General features: G+C 43.5%; 2 protein-coding genes across 12 annotated transcripts in view; both read left to right on the top strand.

Annotated features, from left to right (window-relative positions):
* Positions 1-5,658, top strand: part of TMEM229B (transmembrane protein 229B) — a 32,757-nt gene extending 27,099 nt beyond the window's left edge. For 3 of the 4 annotated variants that reach the window (XM_072930102.1, XM_072930103.1, XM_030274487.4), the window contains one exon: positions 2,124-5,658. In XM_072930102.1, coding sequence (XP_072786203.1) covers positions 2,124-2,653 — 530 coding nt within the window. In that variant the 3' untranslated portion in view covers positions 2,654-5,658. Of the gene's footprint in view, positions 1-1,018; positions 1,072-2,123 lie in introns of those variants that run through there. The other variant, XM_072930104.1, reaches the window with a different exon arrangement.
* The window catches only part of RAD51B (RAD51 paralog B), a 424,230-nt gene that overhangs the window by 16,529 nt on the left and 384,294 nt on the right, over positions 1-23,407 (top strand). For 7 of the 8 annotated variants that reach the window (XR_012056345.1, XR_012056346.1, XR_012056347.1 and 4 more), the window contains exon 2: positions 22,674-22,767. Coding sequence is in view for 4 of the 8 variants with exons in the window: in XM_072930101.1 (XP_072786202.1) it covers positions 22,684-22,767 (84 nt within the window). In the remaining 4 variants the exon portion in view is untranslated. Of the gene's footprint in view, positions 1-5,801; positions 7,700-22,673; positions 22,768-23,407 lie in introns of those variants that run through there. The other variant, XM_030274483.4, reaches the window with a different exon arrangement.

Raw genomic sequence — 23,407 nt, 5'->3', positions numbered from 1 at the left:
TCAAGTGAATGGCCGACACAGGGATCAAACCCACAACCTTGGTGTTATTAGCATCATGCTCTAATCAGTGAAGCTAATTGTATTGTTATTAAATTTTTCTTTGTTTCAATTATTAAACTCAACTCATGAGTTGTACTTTTTCCCACCCCTCTCCCCCCACCCTCAATTCTTCTTCCCATCCCACTGGAGAGCAGTGAGCAAGTGGCTGTCTGGCACTTAGTTGCTAGCTGGGTTTAATTCATGATGCCTTCTTACTGCTTTCCCTGACTTCTGTACATCTGATTTTTGACTTCTTCTTGAAATTATGTCAGAATGGAATAATGATAGGAGGATTCAGAGTCCTAAGCTTAATGGCAAACTAACCAAGTGACATTATGTCAGAATGGAATAATGATAGGAGGATTCAGAGTCCTAAGCTTAATGGCAAACTAACCAAGTGACATTACACTGACAAACTCTCCTTGGTTTGCAGTGCCCTTGTGCATCAGCTTCTTATGGACTGTGTGGATATACACCTCCTGCATATTTCTCATGTGCCACCTCCTCTGCAGTCTTGCAGAGTTTCTTGGGATTGAATTTAGGAGATGTGGCAATCTCTAGTGAGTCTTTATTCTTTCACCTACGAGCTCACTATGTGCTGTTGAGCTTTCTCTGTAGCATGTAAAATGGATTCTGCCATTAGAAAATGGGTCTTTGTTCAAGCACCCAAATCATATGAACTGTCAAGGATTTGGTTATTTTTGTGTCTGGTAAGAGAAATGTAAACAGATCATGGATACAGCTCTGTCCTTTTCACTTTCAATATTCCCCTGTGCATATCTTCTTCATGTTTATTATTATAGTTCTGTTTTTCCTTATAGAAGTTTCCCTTACCTCCTATCAGAATGTACTTTGTTCTGAGAGGCACTGTGTTTACAGGGCAGGGCAGGAACAGCCTCTTTCCAGCATGGAATGACTGTACATAAAGTTAGTGTGGTCCTTTCCCTAAGCACATTGTGCCACGGAACTGACAAGTGCAGAACAAGTTAAATAGTGCTTGGTAAAGAGTCCAGAGAAACTCAACTTGAAAGAGTAAGTTTTCAAGAATGAAAAAGGTCAAATTCATGCTGTGGTGTAAATCTGCAAGGCTTCAGTAAAATTATGCTTATAATCATCTCATGTAATTGACTGTAGCATGGCAGACTTGTGAATCTCTACAGAAAATGTAAAAGCTAATTGTGATGAAACAGCTCAGTGATAAGCAAATTGTGCCTTTTCAAAAACTCTTCACCAATTTCTTCCTGTATAGACAATTAGAGTTTGTTCTCATTTCCTATTGATCATGAGTAACTACCTCTCTCTAGGCTCAGCTGTTCCTTTTTATTCTCCTCCTTTGTGCTTTGCTGTCCTGAAGCCAAATCTGAATGGATTTCAGTGGCTCTCTTGCGCTTTTTGACTTGGTATCAGGAAGTCTGGCACCGTAAGAAAATTATTTTGTAAATGCTAGCCATACAACGCATGAGTTCTTCAACAGGGAAAATAAAAGTTCAGCTGAATAATGAGTGCAAGGTGTGGTGTCTGCAAGTGTAAAACCTCTTAATTTTCTCCTCCAGTTCCCTTGCTGTAACTCCCATCAAAGCTCAGTTTTAGACTACAGGAAACATTTTGGGTATAGAGACTGTAGGCAACAGTTGGAAAGGCTCAGTTTTACAATGCTGTGTTCAATTAATTTATTCCACAGTAGAATCCGAAAAGTAAGTTTTTTGGAAAGAGTAAATAGGTGACGTGTACTCCTGGTGGGATGACTATATTTTTCTGCTGACTTGCAACCAGTAAATTCTTTGGCAACATTGCTCCTGGCAAAGCCCTTGTACTTAACAATTCCCTCCTTATTGCCAGTGTAATACCAGCAGCGTCCCATTTTTCAGGCAGATCAGTATGTGTTCTTCAGGCCCATCCTGAGTCATGGAGCCCTGTAAGGTGCCACCTTTCTCTAAGACTTAAAATCTGCTGTGGTGAAAACGAGAGTAACTTCTTTCTCAGATTTAACCATTGTTACAAGTTTGTGTGCTGCCATCTGGGGGACAAGGACTTGTGACATCCTTGTTGACTCCTTTCTCCCTCTCTCTCCTTTTTCCTTTCAGAGTGCTGCTGGGGTGAGTGCAGAAGAATGGCTGCGGCAGAGCCTCTGACCGCTTTCTCACGATGGTACCTCTATGCCATCCACGGCTATTTCTGTGAGGTGATGTTCACAGCTGCCTGGGAGTTTGTGGTCAACTTCAACTGGAAGTTCCCTGGTGTTACCAGTGTGTGGGCACTCTTCATCTATGGCACCTCCATCCTTATTGTGGAGAAGATGTATCTGTATCTCAAAGACAAGTGTAACATTTTAGTGCGCTGCTTCATTTACACACTGTGGACATACCTCTGGGAGTTCACCACTGGCCTCATCCTACGCCAGTTCAATGCCTGCCCGTGGGACTATTCCCAGTTTGATTTTGACTTCATGGGCCTCATCACCCTGGAGTATGCCATCCCATGGTTTTGTGCTTCTTTCATCATGGAGCAGCTGGTGATTAGAAACACCCTGCGCTTACGATTTGATGAGACTGCTGAGCCTGGGGCCCCCACCGCACCCGTTGCCTTGGCCAATGGCCACGTGAAGACGGATTGAGCAGAGACTTAGAGCTGTACTTAGCAATCTGAGAGAGCCCAGATCTCTACCACTGAGAGTCAGCTCTGGCTCTGAGGTACTGCTCTTGCTGTATAAGATTCATAACCCCATTTTTCTAATGGGGATGTGCATGGGATATACCAGAAAAAATGGAACCAATAGATTTTCTATGGATTTTACTCTTTGGGCTCCAAGGACCAATATCAGTTACTTGTTAGTTAGGTTGTTTCTGATTTTAACTTATTACTGATGAAAGCAGTCCTTTTGCTTACACTTTAAAGTGGAGAAAGAAGAAAAAAGAAATGCTACGGTGGAAATGCATCCTAAAAAACCCCACCTAATCAGTGGATGGGCATGGACACGCCAGCTGAGTTAGTGATTGGCTTACTCCATTAGGCAATATTCAGGTGCTTGCTTGCAACCAATACCTCCCGTGGGACCTGAGATGCTGCAGGAACAAGCAAAATCCATCTGCTGTTGAGAAGACTGGCAGTCTGCTGGGGACGTAGATGGTGTTCCCCTCACCAGGTCCCACTGGCCTCTCCCCAGGTTCTTTGTTGCACCATGAAATAATGTGGTGTTGGACATCTTGCTGAACTTATACAGATATTATACTTTTTGAAATCTCAGTCCTGATACTTCTGATACTCAATATAAATATTTTCTTTTTTTCCTTGTTTGTTTTTTTTTTCATTCCTTTTTTTTTCTAAAAAGGCCTTTTTTGCCAAGTGATTTTTACCATAATCTGTGCTATCTGAATCTTGGCAAAAGGCACAAGAAATAGTGCAAGTCTTCCCATCTCCTTTGTCCCCCCTAAGCAGATCTTGCTGCAGATTCCAGCTCCCATCTCAGCCGTGCAAACCTTGTAGAGACTATATAGCCCACAAGACTTTTCTGCTTTCCTTTCCAGGGATTCCTCTGTTTCTGGTGATGTCGATGACTTTGTCTGGTTGCAGCCCATTGTATTTGAAGGTCAAAACCTTCATGTGGCTAACCCAGAATTTGGTCCTCTGGCACTGACTCCCATGTTCCTTCAGCACTGGCAAACAACAACAAAAACAACAAAAAACTAAACACCTGTGTCTGAAAAGCATGTACTTCTTCATGCTCTGCCTGAAGGAGGCTTTGCGTTAGGGTGTGAGAGCAGCAGGAGAGAGGTGGAGCAGGAAGGACTGCTGTGGCTTCACTGTAGACCTGCCTGCACCAGGGACAGTTTGAAATTTAACCTGTTGGGAACACTTATGGAGAACAAGGACAGCTGTGGTGCAGGGAAAGTGTTTGGTAGTGGCAGCCACAAGTCTGTAATTAACTCTGTCAAGTCTTGGCCTTTGAAGTTAGCAAGAAACAGAGAGCTTCCAGATGTCAGATGTCTCACTCCTGAACTGATTTATGGGGAAAGTTTACGAGAGTTGTCCCAAAAGGCCAGATTATTTTTTCTTGTTCTTCCACCACAGTCAACAGAGCTGTACCAGGGATAATTTGGCTTGAAATGCAAATCTGTTGTAGGATTCCACTCTTATTTTGGAAATAGTTGGGCCATTTCTTTGTATGTCCCTTGACTCTGTCAGGGGGTGCTCAGCTATGAACCTGCTCTTGCTCTGGTACAGCCATTCCTGAGAGGAAAAGCACTGCTGGCCCTGTGAGTAGAATTGTTTCTTGGTTCTGCTCTTACAGGGCAGTGTTAATAATTTTTTTTATTACACAGGGAGCAATTATTTTATTCCTTCCCTTACCCGTTTCACATGGCATCCATTGCTGGCAATGGACACATGAAAACAGTGGTGGCAAGGATCTAATCAAATCTGCCCTGGGTATGCAATGTATCCCAAATCACTGAGAATACTTAGGTGGGTATTTAGAGTTCCCTTTTTACAGTTCATTAAATCAAAAGAGAACAAACACTGAACAGATAGTTCTTTTGATGCTGTGATGCCAGTGTTATGAAATCAGAGGAACAGTATGTAGTTTATCAGCCTTGTTGGTCTCAGGAGTATAGATCCAGGCAAAAGAGTCACCTGAAACTGTACATGGAGGGAGAAAAAAGAGCTTTGTGTGAAGGATAATGTAGATGAGCTCTACTGGTGCAGAACAAGATGCAAGGTGCAGATGAGAGTTGGGATCCCACCATTTTGGCCCTGGTTATGTCATGATCATCAAATGCAGTGTCTAAAGCTGGGTTGTCCTCTCACAGCATAGCTTAAATGTGGTGTTGTGCTGCCTCCTACACCACCCCCACATTGTGTAAAACCCTAAGCTTTAGAAAGGATCCATGCTTTCTCCTGGGCTGTTACAAAATTCTTTGTAAAGGTGAAAAGGAGTTAGCAGTGTGGTGTGGAGGACTGGCTGTCTGCAGAGCTAACTGTGCAATAGCAGTTTTGTCTGTTATTGTCTGTACTTAAGAAGGTCCCATATAAACAACACTTTGTGTTTTGCTGAGTAATGTAATATTTAACTGCTCAAAATATAGAGGGGTTTCCCAGCAGCATCTAGTATCCTAGGGCATTGTTCTTATTGCCTGTGTCATTGAAACAGCTGTTGTAGTCTGCTTTCCACTGGTGTCTGACGTGTACCACCCAGCTATTGCATCTTCATAGAGTGGTAATTTATACCCAGAAGTGCACTTTACTTGCAGCTTGCACACCAGAAACAGAAAAGAACCTGGCAAATTCTTAAGTAATGTAATTGTGTATAATACCACATACTTAATGCAGCAGGATTAGCCAGATTTCTCCTTACTGAGCAACATGGCTGCTGTCAAAGCTTTGTCTTTTCTGCAAAATCTCCCTTTTTAATACATGTGATGCTTCTTTATAACATCTTGCAGAACTGCCCAGAGCATGTTGCCAGGATCTCAGTGAGAGCTCGGGAGCTGAAGTTGAAGAGACATTTACATTAAGAAGAAAACAAACGCACAAGGCCTAACATTTGTTTGTATGTGTATCTTCCTCAGTAGATTAAAGTTGCCTGTTTTGAGTTCACCAGCAATAAAAAAACCTTGTGATTTATCTACTTTGTCCTAACTGCAGCAAAGAGAAAGTGATCCTGATCTCTGCCTTTCTTTTCCAGGGGGTGGTGGGATATGGACTCCCCAGTGTTCCAGTTTTGCATCTATTCTCTTACTTGTCTCATGTGTACAAGTGTACAGTCCACCCTAAAGGATCTCAAAGTGTGTGATAAATAAATACAGAGTCTGGTGTCTGTCACACAAGAGGCAGTTCAAGCATTACTGTGGTATCTGTTCATACTCCAAAGATCTTGCCAGAGAGTAATGTTTGATCTATAGCAGGACCAGATGGCATTTTGGTCTTTTGTGTTATAATTGAGAGAAATGTGTACATACGTACCAGGTACTATTGCGCCTTTGGTCTGAGTGCATTTTGTAATTAAAGCAGAATAATACAATCAAGATTTTGCTTGACTAGTCCTGTGACTATAAAAGGTAAAAATAGACTGCAGGGCTTTAGCTGCTTTGAGAATTAGGAAGCAGGTGACTGAAGTCCTGAGTTTAGCATAGTTCTGCTACAGACTGGTTCTCTAAAACCTGCAGAAAAAGAAAGGGGATTTCTTCACTCATGGGAACTTCTGCCTTTTCTGTAAATAAAACATGAGCCACAACCAAGATGTGAACTGAAACCAAATGTTTTTCTATTTTAATTTATCCTAGGCCCTGAATAGATGCAATATGCCCTTTATTCAAGGGGGAGGCTTGCAGACCTAAACTCTTTTCCTCCACTTCTGCCTGCAAAATGCAGCTGAACCACCTGAGGGGGAGAATACTCTCTTCCCCTTCCTTCCTGCACACTGGCAGCTACCAAATCCCTCTGTGGTCCATCCCCTGTTGTAGAAGGAAATTTTTCTTCTTATGTGGCCTCTTATCAAACCAGAAGCTGTTAGTAATGTGTGTCACCTTACCCAGCTGCTTTGGCACCTAAAAACCACTTTGGGTCACAGAGCTGGTGAGAACAGATGAGCATCTTCCCTTTTTGGCAAATGGCCTCCCTTTGAACCTGTCTTCTCTTACACCTCCTGGAGTGTCCTGAGCTAACTGCTGGGGAAGGGACATTCCCTCCTTCCACCTGCTGTCCCAGAGAATGGAGCAAGCTCTGCAGCTGCTCACGGGCCTTGGCACCACTCAAGGTTTTATGCTAACACAGGTCTGTTTCTGCTTGGGCATGGCAACTTTGATTTTAAGAGCTGTAAGGCTCTGAAGTTCAGCCTCATCACAAGCAAGGCTTCCACATACCTCATAGTGAATTTGGACCATCTGGAGTAGCTTATATCTTCTAGGATGGCAAGCTTTTGCTCCATCAAGGGTTTGACCACTACTCAAACTGCTTTGTGAACGAGAGGGGAAGTTACAGAAGCAGGTGGTGCCCCCAGCACCTGTTCTGCTTTTGGCCCCTGGGCAGCTAGCACAGGTGTGGAAGGAAAAGGTGCTGTTTTGACAGAAGTCCTAGGCAGGGGCTGGGGATATACTGGTTCGTTTGTGTCCAAAGGCACCGCATCTTCAAATATAAATTTGTGCTTTCCCACTGAAATCTTTGCTACCTCTGGAAACACAAATGTTTGCTTACCCCAAAATGTATGTTTGCTTGAACTTACTCTGAACTAGAAGGAGTGTTCAAAATCTCCAGTCCTCTTTTTCTCTAGGCGATTCCCAACTTACAACTTTGTGGAAAATATGTCACCTTGGGATGTGAAAGCTAATGCTCATTAAGCCAGTATAGGTCCTAAAAGCCATATAGTGCTGTTCTCCATCCTGCTGAGTTAATCATGCTGAGAAGCAGAATAGACACACCTCAGAGTGTGCTGCCATTTGGCTATACCACTTCAGGATCTGAAATAGTAGCAACTCCTACTCAGGAATTAATTTTGCCTTATAAAATGTACTCTTAATTCCATGCTTAAGAGGAAGAAAAATATCCTACATAAGCTTCATCACTGCTTCTTATCTTATTTGTGCTCTTACTTGTTTAAGATTTCAGCTCTTAAATTGAGACCCTGAAGACCAAATGTGGAAGGTGACTTTTGACAGCTCTGGAGCAGGTCAGTATCATCACACAATTGCACTCTGCATTGCATGGGGTGGGCTGTGCAGCTCCAGTCCACAGCTAGGATGGGCTTCTACTGTACAAGGACTGTGATGAGTAGAGGGGGTGATAAAAACACTGCTGATAATGGTGGCAGAGCAAGGACTGGTGGTGACACTCCCAAATCTTCAAGAGTTAGATTGAAAGAATCTCTTCATAGTCTCTGTATCTGGCATTTCTCATAGGTCTAAAGCAAATTGGCAGTTTTTATTCTAAGAGATGCAGACCATTTCTTTGACTCCTTACTATGGAGTTTGAGTAGCTCACTCCTATTGTAGGCACTAAATTTTCTGATATGAATGGCCTTCATTAGTGTCTCAGAAAATAGCAGTTTTTAAATGATAATTCCAAATGTTTGACGTCAGTTTGTATTTATGCTTTAGTCAATTTAGGAGCTAAAGACCCTTAATTATCTGGTGATGCTCTTTGTGTATACTGTTGTTTTGTATGTGATCCTGCTTTAATACTGTAATGCAGAAGAAAGAGGAGGAAGTACAAGCAATTTTCTCTTTATTAAAAATACGTAAATGTGAAGTTGAGACAATATTTTTTAAATGGGTGAGATATGCATATGCTTAGAGATGTCTGGCCTTTCAAATAGGGGACACTTTCCAGTGAAGAATGTTGCTTTCCACTGTAGTCAATCACCTTTGCAACATTTCTATATTGCTATATCAGTGTGGTTCTTTACCTTAGTATTTTGAGAATGAGAATAAAAGTATTTTCACATTTCACTGAAGGATCTTTGAAGTGCTTTTCACAAACTAATGAAATAATTCTTGCTTCTGAAGAATTACTGAAATGGGTTAGAATTAACCCCAAATAGCACTGATCGAGAGATGATGAAAGTTCCCAAAAGGTCATTTCAGAAAGAGAAAAGGGTATTTAACACTTTGCCTCTTAACCAAGTTTCCAGATTTGTGGAGTGAGTTAATGATGTTCCGACAAAGTTGGGAAACTGAGGAAGTGCTACCTGGTTTCCACCATGTGAAGCTGTCGCAGAAATGGTTGTGCATATCATGACATTGCTCTGTCTGCCCAAGTCAAAGCCAGCACATGAAGGGACTGTCCGAGCCAATAGGCAGCTCAGTATCTTGTCTAAAATAGGACTGATTCCCTCTGCTACGTAATCCCATCTCCATCAGTAGAGTACTTTTGGGTAAATATTGCTAGGGGCAACAAGCTATGTTAAAGGCTGAACTGAGGTGACCATCTGCTCTATCAGCTCGTGTTGCGGTTACTGCAGAGCTTATCTGTGATGCTGTGTCTGTTGTGAGACCACTCATCTGATACCACAGCTCTTCCTACTGCTTCTTTTTTTCCAGCAGCTTCTTTGGAGTATCCTGTCCTTTTCTATGCTTTATCTCCACTGTAAGCCCATGCTGCAGTGACAGGTACCCAAGCTCCCCTACCCCAAGTCTGAGCCCCACCTTTGGCAATTGAATAAAAATGCTATGTTAAATATTTGCTGATGAGCTGTACCTTCCATTGAAGCCCCCAACAGCTGCAGTTGTCAGTGCTTTGAAAAGCAGAAAACATTTTACACACTTGCCTTCAGGCACAAGTACAGCAGGAAGTATGAAATTACTGTTCAGTGTGTTTGTTCTACCTTCCACACAATGGTACACAATAGGTTTTCATGGCTAAATTCAGCAAAAAGCTTCTCTAGTCAATCTCTATGAGTTTTTGTGAATGTAGACTAATGCATAATTTCACCTTATCCTTCACATAAATGTGTATACATATAATGAGTGTGTTTAGAAGCACAAACATAGCTGATGGCATACATGCATTGTAACTTCTACCAGCAAAGAAGAGCCATCCCCTGTTTAGCTCCCCACTCACTGCCTCTTTCTTGAACAGAGGAAATCCAGAGAATATCCAAAATAAAGCCCACATACATATTAAGAAGGTTAAGATCTAAGTTTGATGTTCTTGACATTGCAAGCTGCATGTCTGTGTGCTCTGGTATGGCCTCAGTTGGATGTATCAGGGGATGAAGGACTCTTAATTGATGAGCAGTCAGCTCAGAGAGGGAAGTTAGGCCTAGGTTTTTCAAACATGTTTTACATATGGTGTTTAAATCAGATTAAGGCAAACATACCATAATATCCTGCTTCATCTTTATAAAAGGGGAGTTATAACTTGGGGACCTTCTGGTTCCTTTGATAGGGTTTGGCTTCCAGTCTGTAGGCACTCTATAATTGCTCAGGAGAGCAGTGTGTACCCTGCTGAGCCAAACCCATCCCGTCCACTCCTGTTTCTCAGCTAAGGCAACAACCAAAAGTACTCACACCCAGGCTGCAATGTTGATCCTAGACATCCTGTTCTTCTGCTGCTCCATCTTTTGGCCACTGGATTTGTCTCCAATCTCAGTCACTTTGCAAATTGTCCAGTCCAGGCCTTGTGTTTCTATTGTCACATTGATGTAAGCCTGTCCCTAACCGGATCTGTAAGTGCTAAGTTATCAGAGAGAGTAAGCATTTAAAAAAGTTTCTTGAAATTTTCAAGGATAAGAATAAACATCCCAGCTCTGTTCCACCAATGAAAGAGCTTGACCAAAATTTCCAAGAGGTACCTCTGTTCCTCTGTTGACCCTTTCCATCCAGGAAAGGGGATTTCCATCCAGGAAGGCAAATCCCTGACAATGATTTGAGCATGCCAGCAACACCAGGGTGGAGCATGGCTTGTGGCACACAAGAAGCCTTCTCTGTGCAATTCTTCTTCAGGTGACAGACAGGTGTCCACCTTAGCCAGGTGCTGGCATTCTGTAGGAAAACAGCTTTTTAATGTCACTAGATGGTGAACTGTCTCTTCAGCAGGGCCTGATTGGATCAGCATGGCAATGATAATGATACTTTGGTTGACAAGTGTGATGACAAAGCACAGCTGTCCTTTGATCTTCCAGTAAGGGCAGCATGGCTCCCAGCAGTTCGCTTATGGAAGGGCTTTGTGCTGCATGACTGCTGAAAGTAGCACAAACATCTCCAAACAACACCACAGGCTGCAGTTGTCCTGGCCACTGACCTCTGGGCATGCACCCAGCATGAAGCTTGTGGTGTTACACTGTCCCAGCAAGGCTGCCTGCAACCTTATGGCTGCTGGCAAAGCCAGCAGTAAGCCTGGCTTTGACTGCTGTTATGTATGGTTCATTAAACCTTATTTCTCTGCTTCATCTTCCATTGCCCATCCTGTCCTTCCTCTCTGCCTCACTAGCTGCCTCCTGGCAAGGTCTTATTGCCTGTTAGGGCTAGAGTGTTCACCTCTATTTCCTGTTTTCTATCCGGTGACTTAATCCTTGCCACTTGACAATTTTTTCTTGGCTGGCGCTTCATAGCATTATCTCCAGCTCTTTGTTGTCACCTCCATACAGCCACTCTCCTCCTCCTCAGGAATCCCTGTTCAGATCAGCTGTGTCCCCAGTCTGGGCACCCCCATCCAGTTACACAGCTTTTACTGCCATCTACTCCCCGTGTCCCAGACCTCTGCCTCCCTCCTAGCTTGCCACCATCTCACTAGACCAGTATTATTCTTGGCTTCTCTGGCATCTCTTCCTGAACGAGTTACCAACAACTCAAACCACTGCAGTCAGGATGGATTTCTGGTCTCATTTTTCTTCTCATGTATCCCATTTTTCTCATTTCTCCCTGGAAGATACATAACAAATGGGAGAAGCAGAGACATCTTTGACTTTATCTTCTGCTCTTCCATATTTGCCGAGCCTTTATGTTTTACAGCCTTCTGTCTGCCCCCTGAGGTGTCCCTCCTGGACTGGTGCTGGTGTTGCACATCACTCATCCTGCTCCCAAGATGCTTTCGTCAGCTGACCTTCTAGAAAATACCCTTCTCCCCATGCCAGTCTGTCTCACTAGCCCTACAAAACCCAGCAAATTAAATCAGCTATGTATCTATTTCACATATTTATGAGTGAGATACTAATCCCTGCATAGTGAAAGGGTCATATGTACAAAAGAGGAAATGAGGACACCAGCATTAAAGGGAGAAGTGGGGGAAGGGAAGACCGAGACTGAGAGCAAGGGCAGGGCAGCTGTCAAGGAGATGAGTTTACAGTGTTGAAAAAAAAATACAGAAAACTGAAACAAGAGCAGATATGAGTATCATTGGCAAGCCATATTGATTGTTCTTTCCTTGCTAGTTCTACAGATAAAGCACCCTACACCTATGTCTTCAGGGCAGAGATCAACTCCTCAACCGGCTCAGAAAAATACATAAAGAAATCTAAAAAACAGGAGACACCCCTTTTCTCCGTGTCCTCTATGAAAGGAAACATCTCTCCTTCCCTTTCAGGCCCAGAGGGAAAGCTGATCTGTCAGACTGATCCATTTGCCAAGACTGTCCTCCCAGGCCTCCTTGCCAGTTGTCACTGTGCAAGCAGGAAAGCTCTTCCCCAGCACAGCTTCCCAGCACAGCTTCCCAGCACAGCTCATGCGCCACAAGGTCCCAGTGGGCAAAGGATTTGCACGTGATGCCCATGACCGTGACCTCATGAAACAGCTCCGTTTCCCATCTGCTGTGTGCCATTACCTTCCCAGGACACAAAAGCACATGAAATGTCTGCTGGATACAGAAACCTCTCAGGTTGCAGCCACGAGAAAATACCTCTCCTTAAAGCAATAGAGAGAGATTGCGTTTTTTATTACCCAGTAAAGGATTCTGCAATGAGTGAGCTGGAGATTTGACAGTTGCATCCCAGTCATATTTTAACACAATACAGACAGCAGATGCTTCAAGAAGATTATGTTTCTTCATGTGCATTGAGTCTCCAGGGAGATTATACACTCAGGGTCAAGGGCTTTAGGGGCCTGGTTCTACAGCCCTGCTGGAGGATTTTTTTGTTACCAGAAAAAAATATCTGAAAAGCACAGGGCATTCTGCCAAGCCTTCTGTATGGAGTCAGCAGGAAATGGTGCTCCCAAGAGATATTCTACCTACAGCTCTCTCAGGGATAGTTTTTATTATAACAATAGCATTGATCAAATATCCCTATTGCTGCCCCACCTTGCAGCCCAAGTATTGAGGCTGAGCCTGAGCAGAGGAGCAGCAGTTACTCATTGAACTGTCAAAAGTTTATTTCTGTGTGGGAAAACTGTCTGCTTCTATAATGGCAGGCAGAAATGGGCATTTTGTCACAGTATGGTGTCTTTGAAATGCAGATATCTTGGCCAAGGAAATCATTAGCTGGCCAGCTCAGAAGACCATGCAAGGGAGAAAATTATGTCCAAAGATGCAATGAAAGCTCTCATGGGGTTCTCACTGTACAGACTGAGACAGAGATGTTTTAATGAGGTTTTACAAAGAAGCTCCCTCCTCCTACTCCCAATCCTGCATGACTGTTACTTTATCTGCTTTGTATATTGAAGGATTAAGACTGAGCAAGCCCTACGAGAATAAGAAGTGACATGCGATTTAGCAATCCAAACCTTGACACAGCTCCTCTAAAACCCAGTCCTGAAATACCTGAGTTGTAGATACAAGCAGTCCAGGGTGCAAGCTCATAGCCGGAGTGCTCAGTAGCCTCTGGGACCAGCCTGGCCCAGCACAGACAGGTGGTACTTACCCAGGTTCTGGCAGGTGCTGGAGCTGGACACTCCCAACAGGGAATTCCTGTGCAGCCCAGCCGCTTGCAAGACAAAAGCATGCACCAGCACAGACATGGGCTGTACTGCAACTGGTTCCTGAAAAATAGGAAAAGGTAGTATCCTTAGTCTGGACTAACTTCTTTGTTATTCTGTGTCTCATGCTTGCATGTGTGTAAAATGCTACTAAATCACAGAGGGAATGTTTTATGCTCACTGAATGGTGAAATCTTTAAATTAGATAAGAACCAAAGGGAACATGGATCTCACTTATTACTAAATCCTGCCTCAGACAAAGCTGCTTCAAATTTCCATGTTTTACTAAGGAAAGGCTATTAACCAAGGAAACCAGGATTTACCTCAAGTGCTAAAATCTGCACAAGAGAAAGGAACTGGTTTTAGCAAGTGCCCTCCAAAACCTGCAGAGCCATGTAGGGCATCAGTTTGGCTTTGCAGTGCTGCTGGCCTAAAAACATGAACTGCCCCACTATGTTCCCCCCAACCTCATGCACAGAGGTTAATAGTGCTAGAAATAGTAAATGTCAGGAAGTGTTTCCGAGGTGGAATGTAAATAATAAATTTCATTTTACCAAGTCATCAGTCTTCCCATCTTGGTGTATAAGAAGAAAGCCTTTCTCTTCTTGGAGTGACTCAATATCCACACTTTTCATGGCTGAATTGGTGTCAGCAATTTTCTTTTTTTCTTCAAGTTTTGAACAGGCAGAAGGAGGAATGGAAGCACTTGTAAGCAGAAGAAATTAGCAGTGGGGAGGAAAAACTGTGAGAATTCCTGCCCATGCCAACCTATTTTTTTTTAATTTCATTTAAAATACATAGTTTTTATATTATGTGTTTATTTCAATTGTTGACATACTGCACAAAAAAAGCCAGTGTGTTACTCAAGGTATTTCTGGCAGATAGAAAGGCAAACTATCCAGTAAGGATCAGCAGCTAACCCACAGCAGTGCTTAATCTCCAGCCAAAAGCTTAATCTAACAGAAATCAAACATCGGCCCTTCTTGGTTATGCTGGGATGGAGACTTGATTTCTGGTTTCTGGATGTTTCCAGAATTATTCTTCATCTTCTGACTCTTCCCAAAGCAGGGCCTGGGAACTCACTCTGGTGAGTTTAGGTAAAAGACTGATGGCAGAATTACAGCTACAAAGCCTCAGAGTGAACCATACATAGGTCTAGTACAATTAAAGTATCCCTCTCTTGCCCTGTAAAACGTTCTGCTTTTTCTGGATTTTCTCTCCCAGTGTCTCTTTTCATACACAGCATATTGAAACCATTATCCCTGGAATAAGAGGGTGAATGCTGCTTTTTTTTCCCCACTCTATCTCATTTCTGACCTCTGCTGCTTTTTACTATTCTAGTCCTGGTTTATAATTGGAAATTGAAAGCTCAAAGATTTTCTTCACATCTGACATTCATTCATCCTCCCAGCTTCTTTGGTCCCAGTGAGATTAAAGGCAGAGAAAGAAACAATCAAAACTGTGTGTTTATGGTCCGTGTTTTTAATACCCAAACTTCTGCTTCTGTTTTTAGCCTGATTTACTGTAACTTTATTCACTTCACTGACCTCATTCTGAATCCTCACAAATGTAAGAAGGAAGTCGAGTAATATATTTCAATGCTGACATATTTTAAACATAACACTGAGAGTTAAGACAAACAAGTCATCTTGCTCATCTTACCATTCCCCAGCTGTGATGACTTGTCTATATTCCTGATCTTATCATTCAAGCCTAGATATTTGAAAAGTGACCATAGATTTAGAGTGACTCAAGTGTTACCAGTCTGGGACATTTCTCTCCCGATTCTCTTCAGCTGGCTCCAGTTAGAAGTATGTCAGCTGTGCACCCCCGGGGAGGAAAGTATTTCAAGCTGGAAGCCCTAAAATGAAGCCAGCTCAAATCAGAGGGTTTAAAAGTAATTTGGCCTTTGTATGTGACTTGGCGAGTTCCCACTGTGAGGTCAGGGAAACACGCAGCTCCCAGTGGGAGCCGAATGAGAGCCAGTTCAATCAAATGTTTGGTACCATACGGCTGTTGAGTCACACAGCCCAGGATACACCTGTCCCTACTGATGCCGTGACAGCACAGCTGATGAAAGTCAGTGATGAATCCAGGATATCTCCATCTTCTGTCAGCTCAGTGGCACCTTTCCTTATGGTGCATTTTATTTTGCAAGGCTGAGAGTGTTCTCATTTCATACCCTTTCCCTCTTTGGTGTGAAAACTCAGGTCCAGGAAAATATTCCTTCAATGGCTGAACTGGATTGGACTCTGATGCTTCATGCAGATTTATAAGCCTCTGTCCTAAAGACCACTGAAATAAAAGTTCAGTTATTAGACAATTAATAGGACCCTGGCTCAGCAAAACAGTTTCAGCTGTTCAGCTGCAAAAGATGTATTCAGCTTCTTGCTGTACAAATGTCCTATTTTACTTCAATTAAGTATAGGCCTAATTTGCTGCATAGTTAATTTAATACAATTTGCTGCAGTGATTTATTTAAAAAATAGCTATGGCTCTGTAAAATCAATTTGTCATGGGCAGTCAGTGTAGGGTGAGGATGATGTGATCATAGCTATAGCATTATACCCAAACACTGAGTGACAAACATGCTTGCCTGGATAGTCTCTATAATAATTGAGTTTGCACTGCTGGAGTACTGCGGTGATATTTGCATTTATTATTGCTCTGTGCTCATTCCAGTAAAATGGATAAGAAGTGCCATGCTTCAAGGTAAAAAAATAATCACCACAGAATTAACCTGATCTCTTCTTTCCTCTGTGGTTAAATCTTCTGTAATTATCCACTATGAGATGTCTTCCATCTGTTCTCCAACAGTGCTAAGACACAGGACACTGGGTCTCTGTTTTGATCTTGCTTGAGACTGCTGAGTTCCTTGTAGGTGTGTGTGAGCATGAGTAACATCCAATTGCAGGGCATGAAGATGTCTCATTTTTTCACAGGCAAGCAGAAAACTAAGGCACAAATACTGCGGCAGTGGAGACATTCTTCTGCTTTCTCTGCTCAGGTTCTATCTTCCAGGCCACTCAGCCACCTTTGGAAATGCTTAAAAAACATCTTCTGGAGGAGAATGATGAGAATGTCTGATGTAGTTTCCTTTGTAGTTCCAGCCATAGGGATCTCATTCAGAATGGCTTTAAAAATAAGTAAAATGAAAACCATGCAAAAGCCAAACATCCCACACTGAAACAATTAAAGGAATTATATGTTCCAGGCTTTGTTTGCTTTCTGGTTTCTGTGTTTGTTGTTTGAAATAAGAACTACTGGGTTGACATCAGCTGATGGGTTATCAGATCAATCAATCTGTAACATCACAAGTGAAGACTCCTTTTCCCCCATTTCTGGCAACTGCACAGAGATGAGTGTCTGAGATCTGTTCTTCTCTCCTGCTGTTGTCCGAGCAGAAAAGCTCATCCCTCAGTCGAGTCCACTGGTTTCTGTTGTCTCTTTTCTCCACTAAAGAACTCTACAGATGGAGTGAGGGCTGTACCTGAAAGCAACAGATGTCCTACCCTAATTGGTAAAACCAGGCACCATCAGTGCTAATTTCATGGTGTCTGACTCTGAGTATGATGACAAGGGGTACACAGTGCACTTTCACTACTGGTCACTGTGAAAAATCACTGCTTTGATTTTTCTAGTCTAATTGCAGCTTTTCAATAGAGGCTGGATGCTGTGAAGGGCTAAAGCCCCCTGCTGTGATATTTGTCACTTCTTTTTATACCTCAGCATCTCGAGGAAAGCTGCAGGAAAATCTGTGTTGAGAGTGGCAAGGCCTGGTGATTGCAGACATCACTACTGGGACAACCACGGCAGCTACAGTAAACAGACGGTAAAGACAAGGCAGTAAAAAAGGAGTGCTGGTAAGGCACAGGTGAAAGACAGGAGCATGTCAGGTTTGTTTTATGAGGGTAAATTTAGTTTAGCATGTACAGGCAAAGATCTGCTCTGTAACATCAACTTCACATGGACTGTTATGCTGTTGCTGTATCAGTTCATGGCCTTCTCACCTAACAGAAACTTAACAGGGAAATATAAAAGCTCCAAAGACTTGAATGGCTCTTCCTGTCCCTTTAACCAGAAAAAACTAAATGAAGTAGGAAGCTGATCTTGGTGGGTAATCTTCTTAGATGTGTCCAGGCTAAAAGTGGAATAATCCCTGAAGTCTCTGAATTTGTTTGTTGTAGTTTGGGCAGAAAGCAAATGCAAATGAGTTTTTCAAAGCTGTAATATGCAGGTGGGGCTGCCCTTCTGCCTGCAGTGGCCAGTCTGCTTTGTTGCAAAAAGGATAGGAGGTACAGACACTCCCTTTCAAAAAAAACTCCACACTGCTATTGAATATTTCTGAAATAGTTCTGGAGGTTGTGGATAATTCTGGATTCACAGCAGCATGCATGAATAGGCAGAAAACAGAGAGATGCCTTCTGCCTGTTCTGAGAAAAAAAATCTTACTTTTCCTGGCTGTAAAGGTGTGTGGTCAGACAGGTCTCCACTAATATCTGAGGAGGATTCATTATTAATTGGGTTTAATCCTTCCTGAGCAGGAGGAAAAAGGTTAATTGCTTGGGGAGAAGCATTTATCCAATCCACAGATGGTTCAGATGACTGGGATGTAGTGGGAAGAGTAAGTCAAAATTAAAAGATGGGTTACTTTTTTACAGGTTTGTTGTTCTTAATTTTTTATAGCCAATGGCAACAGAGCTGAGCAGCTTCTAGAAAAAACAGAATGGTGGTTTCCTTTCCCCTACCCCATCCCTGGAGCAGATGCATCTGGCAAAATAGCAAATCGAAGTAGCTTTCCTAAAGCTGTGCTAGTGTGGACAGCATGAAAAATAAAGTGTTTTTCAACCAGTGTGCAGGCCTCCTAAGAGATATTTTGAATTTCTTTTTTTTTTTTTTTTTTTTTTTTTTTTTTTTTTTTTTTTTTTGTGTTCAGGAAACCTCAACGGATTGGAAGTAAATCTCCGACTCCTTTGGGGTGGCAGACACAGGCAGAATAATTCATTGGAGGTTCCTTTGTGTACTGTTATTAGCAACCTCTTGGGACCTTAATCCCAGGAAAGCATGCAAGCCAGCATAACTGGTTTCAGTCTCCAGAGCTCACAGGTAATTTCTTTCTATTAAAGAATGTGGTAAGCATCAAGTAGGTAACCCCAAGGAATAGGAATATATTAGACTAATTAGACACTAGTCAGCAAGCATAAGGTGGGGAATTGCTCTGAATATCTGAATTACCCTTGTGAGTCTGAATTGTTGCTGTATTCTGCTGGAATGGACTCTTTTGGAGTCCTCTTTCACAGGAATAGGGGAACACTGCAAATTTTAAGGCAAGAACTGATAGTTGGAAAATAGTAATAAACCTGAGGATTGTAGTCAGTATCAGTGAGCTGTCACTGTGTTAGCAATTATGTGATTCATCTGAAATGTTCCAGAATGCAGACTATTATCTGAAAATTCTCACAAAAGACTGTATTGAGCTTGAGGAAGAAACTTTTCTGTGGAATCTGTTCCAGAAAGGAAACATTTTACCATTATCTTTTCAATTCTAAGGACTTGCAGAATTATTAACTACTGAGTATTTATTTGGGTAAGAACTGATAAGTCTTTCATAACGTGCCCTTCAAATCAGACTCTGTCCCTTTCTGCTTGCCCCTTAGACAGCTAATCACCATTCCCTTTTCAATTTTAATTGGTGTGCTTGATGTTACATCCTTTTGATTCTGTGAGAATTTGTTTGTCATTTGTCATTGCTGTTATACTTCTGCCTTTCTGTGACTTTTCCTCCAGTGTTGCCAGTTTAAATGACCTTCTTATGTTAATGTGGTGAAACTCTGTTCTTATAAAGTAAAAATCTCTTAGCGTTATTTATCCTTTCTTATTTTAAGTTTCAGAAGCAGCGAAAGGCTTAGCCTAGCACAGTTCTCTGCTGTATCATGCCTGACACATGAGTCTATTGGACTGGCACTACTTCCTCTGCTTGCAGACTAAATGGGGAAAAACAAAACCAAGGTGGAAAACAGACACCGTGTTGTCAAGGGGCTTGACCAAGTTCACAGAGCAGAGCAGTTTGCAGAGTGTCCTCATTCCCTAGTGACTACTATCCTACTCAAACATATGGAAGCTGTGATGCTGCCTGTTGTGTTGCTGCTTGAGAATGTTGGCAGTGACTAAGCTGGTTATCCTCTGAATGTTCTCTCTGTTGAGTTACATGAAGAAGATGATGCACAATTATTTGACAGCAGGTTTAAAGGTGTATCTGCATATCTGAGAAGCAGACTGGGGAACAGTCATGGCACTTCTGAGAAGATTCAAAGAACTTGCAGGAGAGGCACCTGGCTATATTGATTTTGCTCACAAATTTTCTAAAGTACTTGACTGGTAAGATTTTCTTCCCTTGCTCAATGTTCCAAAAGAGTTCTCTGGTTTAATACAGGTATTTTGTTTGTATAGAAACTGGAAAGGAAGCCTGTTGGCCTGCAGGTGAAGGGAAAGCCCTGATAGGTTTGTGGGAGGGAAAAAAAGTCATCAAGGCAATGCTCCCCTTTCCTCTGCTGGGAAGGCAGGGTTTCTGCTACCCCTGTGCTGAGGAGGAAACTGTAGTTCATGACAAGTTATAGTATGGTCATGTCCTTCTTTTTACATTGAAACTAAACTGCAGCCACATATTTTCCCTTTCCTTAGACAACTCTTCTCAGATGTGACTCCTATTTTTCAAGTCAACTTTTAAAGGCCGACTACACTAGGAGGAGCTCTTCCTCTGTGCCATCTCTCCCTGTTCAGCTACCTTTTCACTACAGCTCTCAGCTGCTTTTGTGTGGGCTGCTTACTCCTTGCCCAGCTTCTTAAATCCTCTGGACTTCTCTGAGCATGTAAGCTCCCTTCAAGGTATGAAAGAAACATTAATTCCCTGAGCTTTTTTGACATTATGGTTGTTGGGCATTTTATGATAACTTCTTGCTACTTCTGCTGTTTCCAAATGTTCTGCTCATTTGGAAAAGTGGCTGAAGTGTTCTGTAGTTTGCAGCTTCACTGTGGCATTTGTTTTTCAGAACAGACAAAAGCCCAGCCATGCAGCTCCCTGTGCTCAGTTTCTCAGTTAGATGTCCAAGGTAGTTTGGCCCATTTTTTCTTCAGTTTGGTTATTTTTTAGTACTGTAAGGATTATGCAGATAACTTATATATAGTAAAAAGTTCAATACTTCGTAGTATAACCTAGAGTGAGTTGGAAAACTCACCTCATAGACTTAATGTCAGTCATGTTTGATGACTGCTTCTCCCTGTTATATTCAGAAATTCCCTATATCAGGAACAGTGTGGTCAGCAGGACTAGGGAAATTATTCTTCTCCGCTATTTGGCGTTGGTGAAACCACATCTCAAGTACTAGGTCCAGTTCGGAACCCCTCAATTCAGGAAGTACTGGAGTGTGTCCAGAGAAGGGCAACAAAGCTGGTGAAGGTTCTTGAGTTCAGTGAGGAGCAGCTGAGGGAGCTGGGGTTGTTTAGCCTGGCAAAAAGGATGGTGGGGCCTTATCACTCTCCACAACTACCTGAAAAGAGGCTGTAGCCAGGTGGGGTGTGGCATCCCCTCCCAGGTAACCAACAGGCCAAGAGGATATAGAGAAGAGGTTTAGGTTGGATGTTAGGAGGAAATTCTTCGCAGCAAGAGTGATTGGCCATTGCAATGGGCTGCCCAGGGAGCTGGTGGAGTCACTGCCCCTGCAGCTGTTTAAGGAAAGACTGGATGTGGCACCCTGAGCCAGGGTGTGACAAGGTCATGTTCTGTCATAGGTTGTACTCGATAACCGCAGAGCTCTTTTCCAACCGAATTCCGTGATTCACATTATGGGGCATTTCTCTCACAGCTGGCAGCAGACCAGGTGTCTGTGACCCCTAAATATGAAGCCAAGGACGTCATTCCAATATTCTTTACTGAAAACTGGCGGAGTGCACGGCACTCTCCGCGCTAAAGACGTTCGGGTTTTATAGACGCTTTTATGCAGAGGACAGAAGGAATTCCTACATTACAGCACAAGAGCGCCGTGCAAGGCTCCCGCCTCCGGGGGGACGCTCACGTTCACGGGCGGAAGGAACACTGAGCAGCCCCTGGGGCCCTCAGTCTCCGCAAAGGAGAGCAGCGTCCTGCCTGAGCCGGTGCAGATGGACACTACCCGGGCAGCGCCGCCATCATCACCGCCGCACACCCCGGGAACTACCGCTCCCGGCATGCCTCGCGCCGCCGGCCGCCGGCACTGCGCGATGATTGGCGGCAGCGCGGGCAGCCTTTGAAAAGTGGCCGGGTGCGCGGTTCCGCTGCCGCGGCTGGTCCGGCCCGGCCCGGCCCGGCCGGGACCCCCGCGCTGGGGCGGCTTTGCGGCGGGACGGGGACACCCCGCCGCGGGTGAGGCTGGCTTGTGTGGGGCAGGGACACTCCTGCCGCGGGTGAGGCTGGCTTGCGACTGGAGCGGGTTTCGCGGTGCCCGCGGCTCTCGCTGCCAGGGGCCGGAGGGGCCGGGCCGGGTCTCCGGCTGCGGGCGCATCCACCGGTCCCAGGCTGGTGCGGCGGGGAGAGCCTGGAACTTTGGGCTTCCTGCCTGTTTAAGGAGAATTTTGTAGATGGGGCAATAAAGTTTCCATCTTGTAAAGATGTGGAGGGTTGTGCGTCTGCAAAGTTGTAGCGGTTTTCTGTTATGGCAAACATTTGCGATATTTGCGCTTACTACGTTATAAAAACCTTTGTTCTGCCCGAGTATCTGTATGAATTAATACCGGGAATGTTGCCTGAATAATACGTGTGAAACAGCGACATGGTCAAGCGTCTGTATGTGTGTGGTTTGGATTGTACTGGGCTGGACAGCGTTTTGTGCAGTAGAATTCATTGGTCACTAAAACTGAGTGTTGTATTCCAGCAGTGTATAGTCTAGGGTTGAACGCTTACTGCAATTGCTCTACAGTTCATTCAGGCATCCAAAGATAATTGCTTGCTGCTACAGTATAGCATGAGGAGTTCTTGTTCAGCTCATCACTGTGTAATTTCTAAATTTCTTATGTCCCGGAAACATCTGCCCTATAGACATTGCTGACACTTCTGGTCTTACTGGTATGTTCTCATACACGGTCAAATATGAGATGTAATTTAACAAAACTGCATTCAGACTGGTAATATAGTTTAATGTGACACAGACTTACATGGGAAATCTATATCACATTACATCATGTGTTCTTTAGCAGGGAATTAGTGGAGCTGTCCACACAGTCACGTTCAAGTCATCTTTTAATGTTTTTTTGTCTGCCCTGTAGATTGGGAAGCATGGCTGCTAAGAAACTAAGAAGAGCACAGTTGTCTCAGGAAATGTGTGAAAGGCTGAGTCGCTATCAGATCACCACCTGTCAGGTGAAAGAGTTATTTTGTTTGTGGATTGGTGGGTTTTTTTGGGTGTGGGTTTGGGTTTTTTTAGTGGGTTGGTTTTTCCTTTTTTTTTTCTTTTTTTTTTTTTTTTTTTTTTGTGTGCGTGTGACTGTGTTATTTTAATTAAACTGGGATCTTTACGTTCTATAAAGTAGGGAGCATTTCAGATGCTATCTGTCCTGCTGCCTTGTAAAAATAGAGCTTTAAAATGATGGATGCCTAACTAAAACATTTAAACTTTTATGTACTTACTGTCCCTGTGGAGGCTGGGAAGTCACTGAAGCAGCTCTGTGGAGAAGGGCCTGGAGTCCTGGTGGACACCAAACTGTCCCTGAGCCAACAGTGTGTCCTTGTGCCAGGAGGGCCCATGGGATCCTGAGCTGCATTAGGAAGAGCACGGCCAGCAGGGCAGGGGAGGGGATCCTGCCCCTCTGCTCAGCCCTGGTGAGCCTCACCTGCAGTGCTGTGTCCAGTTCTGGGCTCCTCAGGATGAGAGAGACAGGGAGCTCCTGGAGCAGGTCCAGTGAAGGGCTTTGAAGATGAAGAGGAGATTGAAACATCTCTTCTACAAGGAAAGACTGAGGGAGCTGGGCCTGTTCAGCTTCAAGAAGAGACAACTGAGAGG

The sequence above is a fragment of the Taeniopygia guttata genome, chromosome 5, assembly GCF_048771995.1.
Source record: "Taeniopygia guttata chromosome 5, bTaeGut7.mat, whole genome shotgun sequence".
Taxonomy (NCBI): Eukaryota; Metazoa; Chordata; class Aves; order Passeriformes; family Estrildidae; genus Taeniopygia; species Taeniopygia guttata.
The sequence above is the reverse complement of the archived record's forward strand: the minus strand, read 5'-3'. Positions and strand labels throughout refer to the sequence as shown.